The following is a 12,834-nucleotide window of genomic DNA, read 5'->3' on the forward strand; positions in this document are numbered from 1 at the left end:
GATTGGTCTGAATAATGTATAATAATTTATGTGTCGTGCACTTTGATCTTTAAAACTTTGCAGACCTTTTAAATTCACAAACAGCTATATTACACACTGCATGAAGCATAATTATGATATACTAAAATATTTTAATTAGTAATAGTATATCACAATATTACTGTTTTTACTGTATTTTTTATCAAATAAATGCAGCCTTGGTGAGCATATAAGACTTTCAAAAACATAAAAAAGCTTACCAACCCCATTTTATTTTAAACAGAGTAAATCAAGATTTCTTTTTTTATGGTGTGGACAGTTATATTATTATTATTGTATACATAAATCTAACAATATATTTTACTTAGGCCTGGTTTCACAGACAGGGCTTATATTAAGCCAGGAAATTAAGCCTTATTAACTATATTAAGCCTTAGTTCAATAAGGAAATGTAAGTAGCTTTAATAAACGTGCCTTAGAAAAAAACTTTACTGGTGTGCATCTTGAGACAAAACAATGGCACTGACATTTTAAGATATGTCAGTGCAAGTAGCTTTCAGTTAAAACAGCTCAAACATGCATTTTAGTCTGGAACTAAGCCGAAGCCTTGTCTGTGAAACCAGGGGTAGTTTTTTAAAAACTAGTTTACAGCTCACCAATGATGTTACGGCATTCAGCAGCAAAAACACCGTATTTGACCAACAGTACAGCCATTTGGGACCTCCAGCATTAAAATAACTCTCAGTGTAACGAGACTTGAGTGAGTGCTGGATGCTAGAGAGAGAGAGAAAAAGTGATCAGAAATGTGATTGAATGCAAAATCCAATTCACATCACACTGAAAGTTTATTACAAATTGAGATCTTTCATTGAAAATGAGAAATGTTTTTGTCGCTGCTGTATGTTGCTGCAGATTGTTGTGAATTGTGAACGCCCTTAAGTGTTAATGGACTATAACATTCATTAGCAAGAGTGATCTGCAACGCATCTGGAGTAGTATCAACCCCTCCCAACACCCCCATTCAACCTCTCTGTCGTTGTGGTTTCTCTGTGCATCTTTCCACTCCTCCCCCGCCTCATATTTTCTCTGCAGCGTATCCGTTTCATCCTTGTCTCTCTTTCGTTCTCCTTCTCCTGTAGTGTGGCTAGTTCAATGCCTGCAGTCTGGAGATCAAGATGTTCTGGTAAAATCTTTGAAGAAGCCTCCAGAGTGTAGTCTGAAGAGGGAGGGCTTGCGGGCAGTCAGTCTGCTGCTGAGGGACCCGAGGGGGAAAGTGTGCAGCGCTGCCAGTTCCCTGCTGCGGAGTCTAGCGGACCAAACCCGCCACAGGGAGAGGGTAAGAAGTGCGCTTAACCATCCTCCTGCAAAAACTCTCTGTTTGTGCTTTTGGTGGTGAATATTTCAACAGATTTGCAGGTCAAATGAACTTCAGGAACTTGCACATCCATGGTTATTTATCCACCACTAGTCAAAAGGTGTATGGCTACTTGTTTACTTTTTTTTTTAAACATAATAATAAATTATAGGCTCAAATTAAAAACAAAATACTTTGTCAATATCACGAGTTTAAGAATAAGTTATGAGATCACATGGTTTTTCAGATCATGAGAAACATTCATTCTGCAAAATGTCTCCAAACTTTTCCACGCTAAATTTACCCTATTTTTAAATTTAGATGACCTTTTCTGTCATCTAATGTCATAGTTATTATCATTAACTAAAACCATATATATATATTTTAATTACAAAAAAAAAAAATATATTATTATAATTAAATAAATAATTAGAATATATACAATTATTTCAGCTAGTTGCAATTGTACTCACTTGTGTATATTTTAAGTACTAAAATAACTAAAACTACATAAACACAACAAAATTACTAAAACTTTAACTAAAATTAAAATGAAAACAGGAAACAAAAGTAAAAAAACACTAGTAGTTCATCAGTGATACTAAAATAACATTGTCTAATGCTCACTTAAAGTTAATCTAAAAAAAACACTAATAATTTTGCACTGTTAAATGTAATCTTTAGAAAATTTCAGAAAGAATATGTATTTTTCATACTGTACTGTGTTGTACATAATGTTGTGATGCCTAAATTCACTAGTAGCATTTAAAATGATAGATTTGAGTTTTTAGTGTTACATTTTTTATTGTATAATTTAATGTTTTAGGCAAAACAGTATATGTAATTTTTAATACTGACCATGTATCAGTTATCCCCCATAACATGAAAACAATAATGGGCTTTGGTATTGTCCAGAATGTTAATATTTGTGCATCCCTAATCATCACCAGAAAATGCAAAGTAAAAGTTTTAATGCTTTGTTATTCAGAAAGGGTTTCGATTGAATCGTCTCAGTGTCTCTCATTATTGTTCTGTCTCAGGCGCTGGTGAGCTGTCTAGAGTTGCTGGAGGATGAAGGCGTTGAGACGCGAGTGTGTGGATGTAAAGCACTCGCATGTCTGAAGGTCAGTTCATGCATGGCTAAACATCTCTCCTCAATAACTCGGCGCCACTCAATCAACGTTTATTTTTTCCTATACTGTTTTATATATGCTTGTATAACTTGATTTGAGTGGGAATCAGATTATATGCAGCATCACACCTCAGTGTTGGTGGAGGACTTAAAGTAAAGTGTCTGTCTGCGTTTGTGCATCACAGGCCAAAGAGAGCATTGAGCAGCTGGTGTATCTGTGCCGGACAGATAAAGAGGATGTGAGGGATGCTGCCAAACAAGCTCTGCTTGTGCTAGGTAAGCAGTGAATGAACTAAACAACAGAAAATGGACTGCTAAAGGAAATATCAGTAATGAAACTGAAAGCATGGATCTGCTGCAAATGTGAAATAATGTGTTGCCACGGTGAGCCATGGAAAAACTGGAAAGATTAGAATTTCATTCCAGGTCCAGAAAAAATACATTCTTATAGTTTTAAAAATAGGTCAAGTTTTGCAACGTAGTTTGTGAACAATTTATGAACATAATTTGTGATCATGATTTTCCGATTAAATACCAAAACATTTTTGTCAAAAGGTATTTTCATTTTAAAGAGGACAATGTATCTTATTTCCATTTCACTTGTTTTAATTGCAGGTGAGGAGGGGAAGATGGCCCATCGACACCTTGAGTCCTCACAAGATGGAATGTCCCGCCTTTTTGCACCCGGCAGTATGGCCAGTACGGCTTTCTAACACAATCAACTGGCCGATACTTGTTGAAAACAATGTACTTGCGTCTCAGTATCCTCACCTTCACGATCATGCCAATTACAAACTATTAAATGCACATTACTATCAAACAGGTTTAAATAACACAAATCAGCGTGATCACACTCTTACAGATTGAGTGTCAGCATCGTCCTCAAAGACATTGGCGAATGTTTTACAATCATTAGACAAGAGGACTTGTATGTTGGTCTGTATGTTATTCATATTTTGGACATGGCCTAAGAGATGAACTACTGTAAAGTGATGAGGTAAGATACATAGGTGGGTGTGGGTTTATAAACAATGTTTTGCTGCCTTAAGCTTCGGCGTTGCCTTCATGATTCATGGAATGAAGCTGGACCCTAGTCAGCAATACAAGTGATGACTGATAGTGATAGGAGATAAAGTGATATTTTCACTTTATTGATGCAAGTAGGCAGTGACTAGCTGCAGAGTACATGGAGAATACGATTGACCACTTTGTGAAGAGTGCTTATGTGTGTACATATTGATTGGAGAATGTATGTTGATAGCTGAGGTCACACCTCAGAAAGTAGGATGGGGATCTTGGAAAATATTTCCTTATTAATCCCAAACTTTCATAGGGACTTTGTTGCCATAAAAGTGTAACAGTGCCATTCCATACTGTCATATTCTTTACTGATACAGAATATATATATATATATATATATATATATATCCCATTGGAAGTGTAAATGTTTTGTGTTGTAATTTAGTTTAAATGTTTAAATGCTCAAAAGCAAATGCAGATCTGATTTGATTCACATTTGAGCCACTGGCAATGTAATATCTGCTGTAAAAGTGGTGAAGCTGTTCATTTTTTTATTCATTCTTAAATATGTCATCATTATTATGGAGTGAAAGCTGTAACAGTGGTAAATATTGCCTTTTGAAATGGTTTCCGACAACCTCTCTGTGCTTGTGATCTTTAGAGTGGCCATAGATCATGTTTGACTCAGAGCATTTCTCCAGTGCTGCTAGACTGAAAGGTTCTGAGTTGGAACCAGGGAAGGTTCATTTGTTTTTAAATAACATTATTTTCTAGTTCAATCTGTTTCAGGCTTCAATATGACAAGGAACGCCTCTTCAGTGTATAAGTGCCTCAAATTAGTATGGGGAGCAAGAGAATGAGATAGATAGACTATTTAAAACTTAAGACTGCGGTTTAGGATTGCAAACTGCAGAACAGATTTAAATATATTTTTCATTATTATCTACAGATTGTGCAGCATTAAATAACTGATTTACTTTTGATTTTTTTATTTACTCTAAATATGTATATTGTCTGACAAGGATATTGTTGACATCAACTGTAAAGGAAACTATTAAAATTATGAACACTAAAACTTGCCTGATTTGTTTATTAACAAATTTGTTATTTGGACTTTGTCACAAAGAAAATGTGAAAATAAAGGGATTACATATTTTGAGCATTTCCATATGCATGCACACATGCGCAAATAGACTAATTCAATAATAAAGGAATTAACATAAATCAAAACAGTATTACATAATAGATGAGTCAAATATCAATAGTGTATTGATTAAAGCAGGGTTCCCACACTTGGTGATTTATATATATATATATATATGAGTGTGTTTTAGATGTACTGTATACTATAAAAACACTATTTTAGGATTAATCTACAGATTTCATTTAAATTGTATAGGCTTTCACACTGATATTTCCAATTTGGGAGTGTGGGAACACATTTAAGCTATTCTATCCTTTTCTAGTACCTTCTTATATTGTAATAAGAGGATCAGATACGGCAACGTTAAACATACTTTGATACAAATTATGACTTAACGTCTAAAAAAAGCCCACATCCCGTAATTCAAAAGTAGCGCCCCACACGGCCAATCCGCACACTGCTTTTGTTTACAGCCCTCCCCCTCGCCACCGCCCCCCTGCGTGACGCGCATGCGCAACAGCCGCTAAGGGCCGCCATTTTGTGCGGAGCCTACTCTGCAAAAGCGGGAGAGGATTAAAACCGCCGGAGGTGAAGGACGCAATATTACTCCGTCTCGTCCTAAAGGAAGAACAAACCCTGGGCTTTCTGTCGAATTCAACGCGACAGCAAATCACGAAACGCAGGTAAAACAGCGCTACTTTTCCGAAAGGGGGGAGTTTTGCAGGAGCTTTAATCGGCCTCTAGGTGTCACGATGGGGCTCCCAGTGCAGGCGGCTGGCGGGGGGTGTTTGTCTCCCTCTATCGTTATCGAAAATTTAGCAAAAAACATTTATAACCCAGAAGTTCGGGCTTCAGCCTGATTATTAAGCACTATTAAGACTATATCAGACGGCATTTCACCACGATGTCATTATTTAACGCCAGGATGTTTGCTTCAATATTTAGGCCAGGCGTCCATTTTCTGTTTCTTCTCTTTGTTTCCTGTCTTTAGAAACCCGCCGTTTCTGCACGCGCACTTAGCCAACCAGCTAATATGCCTCTTAAAGTTAACCAATTTCCAACCATACATGGACCAAACTGTTTAGAACAAGCAGATTAATACACAAACGCCAAATTCGCGAGGTTTTACTCGTAATATGTACTATTTTAAGCCGTAAAACATATTTTAGCTCGCGCCTATCGCCCTGTTCGCGCCCCTCCTCGAGCAGTTAAATTCAAACCCGAGACGATGAAACATTGACCCGGTTCGGCGATAATAAAGTCCCATTACGATGGCCTCTGTTTGCTCTTTGGTCTTTATCACTCCTGAAATCCCAAAATGACGTGTTTAAGTCTACGTTGAATAAAAAAATAACTGCGTCTTTGACTTAGCATCTGTCCTGTCGCCGATGCTAAGCGTGTTGCGCAGGTTAAAATCAAACGAGGAAGATGTCGTTGCCAAACTATAAGGATAGCCATTTTTGATAAGCAAGACCGAGCCTCGCCTCGCACTCCCCGAATCCCAGCGTTTATCGCCTGAAAACAGCCGGATCGCCGCAGTCGTTGGTCTCGGTGCGACCGCTCACTCTTGAAAGACTAACCTCAAGCAACAAACGACTGAAGGGATAAAAACTGTAGAGAGCTCCCTCTACAACCCGACTGGTAGTGGTACAAAAACACGATTAACCATCGCAGAATGCCCTCTTGCTGTGGAAAATCATAAGGGTGTTTTAAAACGTGTGAAGGTAAGGATAGTGGGACACATTTTGTCGGTTTTATGGGTTGGTGGCCAAATGCGCGCGATCATGAGGAAGTAGAAGCGTGAATCGGTTATGATGCTTTCTGGCTTTGAATCAAGAGTGCAAGACTTGGTATTGGTTTGATAGAACTTGCGTTCAAGTTGCAAGTTTTCCGAGGTCATGTATATTATTGGTGTTAATGTGTTAGGAAAACAAACTTTATATATGTGTATGTTACGTTATTTTTATATTTATATATATATATACACACACACATGCACACCATAATAGTAAAAATATATACATGCATACATAGCCTACACACCATAATATTAAAATGTATATTAATTAACCCCAAAGAGGGATGTGTTCAAGAAAAAAAAGCTGTAATCTGAAAGTATGTTTTGTTTTGCACATTGATGGATTGATTTGTTTGCATCCCAACAGGTTGAGCTAGGTAGTAAGAAGCAGAGTTGAGACAGGTAGCACATTCATCGGAGGCAGAAAGTGGTGGAGGCAGGGGTAGAGAGATGAAGTATTCCTTTTTGATGCAGGTAAACTCACAGTACAGATACAAACACCAAAGTCATGGATACCTATGGAAGTGCCAACTCTACTCTTTTGTTCACCTTTTGCAAGGTTGATAGCAGCCTGTCTCAGTGTGTGTATGTAAGTAAACTACAGATTGCAGTCAGGTAGGAAAACTTTAGCATCTTACATCTAGTGTTACGTTCTAACTTTTTTGCTTTGAATCGCAATAGGTATTACCCATGGAAGGGGGACCGACTGAGGCGGTGGTGGAAGATGCAGGGGATGCCTTCAAGGCTAAGGAATGTAAGACATACCAAAGGCGGCGAGAAGATGAGGATGTGGGAGCTGAATTGTTGCAGGCTGCTGGGTTAGAGCAAGTCCAGATTGAAGGACAGCCTGTGGTGGAGGCCCAGCAACAGTTGGTTGAGAGTGTAGTTAATGTCAACAGCAGTGTGGAGATGATGGTGATGGACTCCCTGGACCCTGCCCTGCTCCAGATGAAGACCGAAGTCATGGAGGCTGCCGTCGGAGCACCTGTTGGTGTGGCTGGTGCTGCCCATGAAGCCACAGTCACAACTGTCGATGACACTCAGATCATCACCCTTCAGGTTGTGAATATGGAGGAGCAGCAGTTGGGCTTGGGAGAGCTGCAGCTAGTGCAGGTGCCTGTTTCTGCTGTCCCTGTCACTGCTGCCACTGTGGAAGAGCTGCAAGGGACACTGGTTGATGCCACTGCCATGCCTAAAGATGGGGAGCCAGTCATCTGTCACACCCTGCCATTGCCTGAGGGCTTCCAGGTTGGCCATAATTTCTGCTTCGAACAGACTACAGTTTTAAATGCAGTGGGCTCTGACTATCTTGTGAATTGAAATGTTATATCTTCTCCTACAGGTTGTCAAAGTGGGTGCAAATGGAGAAGTGGAAACTGTGGAGCAAGACGAGCTCCAGGCCCAAGAGGATCAGCCTCCACAGCAGGAGGAGGAGGAGATGGGTGAAGCCCAAAATGAAGACCCCGCGTGGGCCAAAGATCCAGATTACGCACCCCCTATTAAAAAGGTTAAGAAGACTAAGAAAAGCAAGCTGCGCTACAACACGGAGGGCGATAAAGACATGGACGTGTCTGTGTATGACTTTGAGGAGGAGCAGCAGGAGGGACTGCTTTCTGAAGTCAATGCTGAGAAAGTTGTTGGTAATATGAAACCACCCAAACCAACCAAAATCAAGAAGAAAGGTGAGAATGTGTGATGCATACAAAATTAACCGGGTCTTGCATGATATTAAAATATAATCACAATGTTAGATCTGTGCCAGGTCTACTAAATCACTGGATTTTTCTCCACTGCTTACAGGTGTTAAGAAAACATTCCAGTGTGAGCTGTGCAGTTACACCTGCCCGCGCCGTTCCAATCTGGATCGCCACATGAAGAGCCACACGGATGAAAGGCCTCACAAGTGCCATCTTTGTGGACGAGCCTTCAGGACTGTGACATTGCTGAGGAACCATCTCAACACCCACACAGGTACATGATCTCCTTTCAATCCATTAGTGGAAAGGAACATTTAGGCTCTCTAGTGTGAATTAGAAATTGAACGAACCTTTTATTCTTTCTGACAGGCACCAGACCACATAAGTGCACTGACTGTGACATGGCCTTCGTCACCAGTGGAGAGCTGGTGCGACACAGACGCTACAAGCACACTCATGAGAAACCATTCAAGTGCTCCATGTGTGACTATGCTAGTGTAGAGGTTGGTCTTATAGCATCGCAATTCTATTTTATGGGAAAATGCATTCCTTTTTGATTTCCTTTATTGTGCCTGAATTTAATTGAGCTTTGACACATTTCAGGTTAGCAAGCTGAAGCGGCACATTCGCTCCCACACTGGAGAACGTCCGTTCCAGTGCAGTTTGTGCAGCTATGCCAGCAGAGATACCTATAAGCTGAAGAGACATATGAGGACCCACTCAGGTCAGCAGCACATACCATTTCTCTTTATTTATTATGAACAAATTTTTTTTAGTCTGTTATTTAAATTGAATTGACATGTTGCTAAAAAGACTTGTTGCTTTTTTCTATCCTACAGGAGAGAAGCCCTATGAGTGCTATATCTGTCATGCACGTTTTACCCAGAGTGGTACCATGAAGATGCACATTCTGCAGAAGCACACCGAAAATGTGGCAAAATTTCACTGCCCCCACTGTGACACAGTTATTGCTCGCAAAAGCGATCTCGGTAAAATTTCATTTTGTAGTTAATGGCTAATTATAGTGGGCTTTTTAATGGCAATGACCGCTTGGAAAATACTTGTGGTGTATTGAAGTTAAAATGTTTTAATTTGTGCCCATTGCAGGTGTGCACCTCCGTAAGCAGCATTCCTACATTGAGCAGGGCAGAAAGTGTCGTTACTGTGATGCGGTGTTCCATGAGCGCTATGCTCTCATCCAGCATCAGAAGTCCCACAAAAATGAGAAACGCTTCAAGTGTGACCAGTGTGACTATGCGTGCCGTCAGGTCAGACAGCTTATGAAATGGTTTTAATTGTTCAGTATAAGCATTCGTTAATTGCAGTGTTTTAAAATCTGATTTATTTAATTTACTCTGGCCCTTGCTAACAGGAGCGTCACATGGTAATGCACAAGCGCACACATACTGGGGAGAAGCCATACGCCTGCAGCCAATGTGAGAAGACTTTCAGACAGAAACAGCTCCTGGATATGCACTTTCGGCGCTACCATGATCCCAACTTTGTACCCACATCCTTTGTTTGCACCAAGTGTGGCAAGACCTTCACTCGCAGGGTATGGTACATTTCAAAGAGGTCAGATGAATTTTATGGTGCCAATGGATCCAGGAATCGTTGTTAAACATTTTTTTACACTTCTAACAGAATACCATGGCCAGACATGCAGAGAACTGCACTGGTGTGGATTCTGCTGATGGAGAGAACGGAACTCCACCCAAAAGGGCTCGTGGTGGCCGAAAGAGGAAGATGCGCTCTAGAAAGGATGATGATGACGACGATGATAGTGGTGTGTAACTTGGCTCTAGTTCTGCTACTATGCTGGTGTGACTTTAGTAGCTGAAGAAATACTTGATTAAGAACTATTAAGATAACTAGGTTATCTAAACCTGTTTTAACACGTGGATTATTAGAATGAAATGTTTGATTATGTGCTAAATTTAAATCATTACTTTTAATGGTTTTATGAAAGCTTTAACTGTCGTCTGAATATCTCAGATGAGCATGGAGAACCTGACCTTGATGACATTGATGAAGAGGAAGAAGATGAGCTTCTCGAAGATGAACAGATGGATGTGGAACAGGCTCCACCCAGCGTTCCCATCCCTGCACCAGCTGAACCTCCCGTTAAGAGGAAACGGGGCAGACCCCCCAAGAATGCACCCAAAGCCTCTCCTACAAAGTCTATCGCCAAAACAACCACAGGTACTGTGTGTGTGTCTGTGTATGAAGACAAACCATTCAAAATATTTTAGCAGGCTTAAACTAAATGACCCACTCTGCTTCTCCTAGCAGCTGCTGCCATTATCCAGGTGGAGGATGAAAGCACAGGGGCCATTGAGAACATCATTGTGAAGAAGGAGCCTGAGGGCTCTGATGCAGTTGTTACTGCCCAGCCTGTGGTGGAGGAAGTGGAGGCAGTTGAGGCTGGTGTAGAAACAGTGCAGCTAGCTGTCCCTGAAGCTGCACCTAATGGTGATCTTACTCCTGAAATGATCCTTAGCATGATGGACCGGTGATCTGGGGATGCGTGTGGACACACAGGCTGATCACACATGCTTGCTTATATGCACATCCCCATATGTGTCCCCTGATTACACACACACACACGCTCACATACCCCCCCCCCATCACATCCTTTAATTTCACGCTAAGGCCTCATGTCCTGCATCAAATTTCTTAAAGACTCCATTATTCCTCTACCTTTTCCTATAAAACTCCAAATTATCAATGTCCTAAAGTTATTACATTTTGTCTTCTCATGACGATCACAAAGCTGCGCTTTTCTACTGTTTCTATCACACCAGTAGTTCAACTGCTGAGTTATTTTTGCTGTGTACTTGGAGAGGCCAGATGATTTTTGAGAGCAGGAATATCTGACATTACGTGGTATAATACATGCATCTCGACTTTTCTTTACCCAGCTAACCTTCTGTCTTCATTTGTCAATTCAAATCTGACATTACCATGGCAATATTGAGAAACTATATAATTTTGTGCCTGGTTAAGCCTTGCTATCTAGAATCGCTGTCACTGCTGTAGAAATGGGTGTTTTTACCCCCTCTGTCCAAGAAAATCCTCTCAATGTTTGACATTTATGATGACTTTTATTCGCTGTTTGTTCCTCATGTGCTCTTTCACTGGTCACAGATGATAATGTTAGGGAGCGTAGAAATGTAGCCGCCTAATTATCATGCCAGGGATGATGACATCCATCCGTATGTTAAAAAAAAAGAACCCTGCAGTTGATAAATTTGTACAAAAAAAGGTAATCTTGGCTAGTCTTGCTTGTAAATAATTTTTATTTTCTGTTTTATTATGAACATTTTAATCTTTTTCTAGTGAATTGATGACCTTGAATGCTAGGGCAATGGCTTTTAACAGTAGTTGTTTGGAAACATGCCACGGAAGGCTTTCAAATGACTGGCGGAAAAATAAAAGCCTGAACAATCATGTAGGCTGCGTAACCCCTTTTCTTTCTGTCCTACTGTAGCCTGAATCGTTGCATTTGAGTCTGCTCAACTCGCTTGATGGGGAGGGGTTGCTTAGTCTTTTAATGAGAGAGTGGCTTTAATATTGTTCCACCTGACGATTAGGCTTCCTTGGATTTTGTTCTAGCTTTTGTAAAAGGAAGAAAAGGGACAGACCTGGGCAGATACAGCAACGTGCATGACTCCAATCATTTTGATCTGTTTTGATGTGGTCGTGTTCCCGACAACCACCCCTAATATTAAACTGTTTGTGACACGAGTTGTTAATTTCATGGGATTCTGGAAGGAGACTAAAAGTTTACAGTAGGTTTTTCAGACCACATTTAATTTAAGAAGTTTAATACGAGTGTTCGAGGAAGCTATTTTGATATGAGCTGTTTCTAGAAGAGGAAGCTTGGATAGGATATTTGTAAAAAGTTGTCACTTGTTCAAAAGAGCAATGTCCTTATTTCTGATCATTTGTTTCAGTTTCAGAATGAAGTTTTCCTCCAACATGTAATTGCATTTAAATTGCTTTTTTTTAAGCTCTTAATTCTAGGTTAATGCTTTTTTTTTCTTTTCTTTTCTTTTTTTTTAACCTAGCTGTACTATTTGAATTTTACAATGGTCAGAAAACCAACCTTATAAAGACATTTATTTTGGCTGCGAGGGTATATAGAGGGCCTATAAGGTAAGATGGTGTGGAGAATGTATTGCTGTACAGCTAATAAAAAATATTGTCCTTACCAATGGTTGTCTGTTATTCCATCTTCTCCAATTGTTTGCCACCTGAAAGAATCATAGATTGTTTTATTCTGTGCCAAGTTACAGCAAGGATAAAAATACATGCATTTGCATTAAAATTTTGACTGGTGCCAGTAAGCACCAATGAAGGTTTAAAATAGTTTAAATTGTCTACCTTAAGATGTGTATATATATTTTTTTTAATCTGCCAAGCAGCGGAAACATTAAATAGTCAATATTGCTTCAGCAATGGAATGAATGAGAAATTCTCTTACAATTGTGTAATGCTTAGTTTTCACCTAATTTAAAAATGTAAGATATTTCCCAGGATAGCAACAAGTGACAGTAGATGTAGATCAGATACAATTTTAGTTGGCAGAGTTGTCACAATTTCCTAGTGAACATTCCACTAGAGGGAGATACTGAGTAGAAAGATTTAGCAGTTTTATTTTTTTAGCATCTAGCCATCAGTAGATCTTATTGAGTAAAGGTTACAGGT

General features: G+C 39.6%; 2 protein-coding genes across 11 annotated transcripts in view; both read left to right on the forward strand.

The window, feature by feature from the left end:
- ripor1 (RHO family interacting cell polarization regulator 1) overlaps positions 1-4,556 on the forward strand; it is a 55,287-nt gene extending 50,731 nt beyond the window's left edge. For all 5 annotated transcript variants that reach the window (XM_079621422.1, XM_079621419.1, XM_079621421.1 and 2 more), the window contains 4 exons: positions 1,119-1,315; positions 2,374-2,457; positions 2,651-2,741; positions 3,081-4,556. In XM_079621422.1, the coding sequence (XP_079477548.1) occupies positions 1,119-1,315; positions 2,374-2,457; positions 2,651-2,741; positions 3,081-3,178 (470 nt within the window). In that variant the 3' untranslated portion in view covers positions 3,179-4,556. The remainder of the gene's footprint in view (positions 1-1,118; positions 1,316-2,373; positions 2,458-2,650; positions 2,742-3,080) is intronic.
- Positions 4,557-5,040: 484 nt separating this feature from the next.
- On the forward strand, positions 5,041-12,337 carry ctcf (CCCTC-binding factor (zinc finger protein)). Of its 6 annotated transcripts, none has more exons than XM_079621425.1 (14): positions 5,170-5,312; positions 6,795-6,901; positions 6,987-7,016; positions 7,109-7,675; positions 7,770-8,109; positions 8,228-8,398; positions 8,494-8,627; positions 8,728-8,848; positions 8,964-9,113; positions 9,232-9,392; positions 9,497-9,679; positions 9,769-9,910; positions 10,120-10,326; positions 10,414-12,337. In XM_079621425.1, exons 2-14 carry the CDS (start codon positions 6,878-6,880, stop codon positions 10,638-10,640), a joined length of 2,457 nt encoding a protein of 818 aa, XP_079477551.1. In that variant the 5' UTR covers positions 5,170-5,312; positions 6,795-6,877; the 3' UTR covers positions 10,641-12,337. The 6 variants fall into 6 exon arrangements, with proteins under 6 accessions (XP_079477554.1, XP_079477553.1, XP_079477551.1 ...); XM_079621426.1 differs by having other exon boundaries at positions 5,174-5,312; positions 10,417-12,337; XM_079621428.1 differs by lacking the exons at positions 6,795-6,901; positions 6,987-7,016 and having other exon boundaries at positions 5,041-5,312; positions 10,417-12,337.
- The last annotated feature ends 497 nt before the right edge of the window (positions 12,338-12,834 follow it).

This window comes from Phoxinus phoxinus (genome assembly GCF_949152265.1).
Source record: "Phoxinus phoxinus genome assembly, chromosome: 8".
NCBI lineage: Eukaryota > Metazoa > Chordata > Actinopteri > Cypriniformes > Leuciscidae > Phoxinus > Phoxinus phoxinus.

Bases quoted from the DNA above. Each gene is read 5' to 3' on its own strand.
- ctcf (XM_079621423.1), top strand. From the start codon at position 6,936: ATGGATACCTATGGAAGTGCCAACTCTACTCTTTTGTTCACCTTTTGC. The intron at 9,114-9,231 runs GTAAAATTTCAT...TGCCCATTGCAG, and splicing joins TGCTCGCAAAAGCGATCTCG to GTGTGCACCTCCGTAAGCAG. The intron at 10,327-10,413 runs GTACTGTGTGTG...TGCTTCTCCTAG, and splicing joins TATCGCCAAAACAACCACAG to CAGCTGCTGCCATTATCCAG.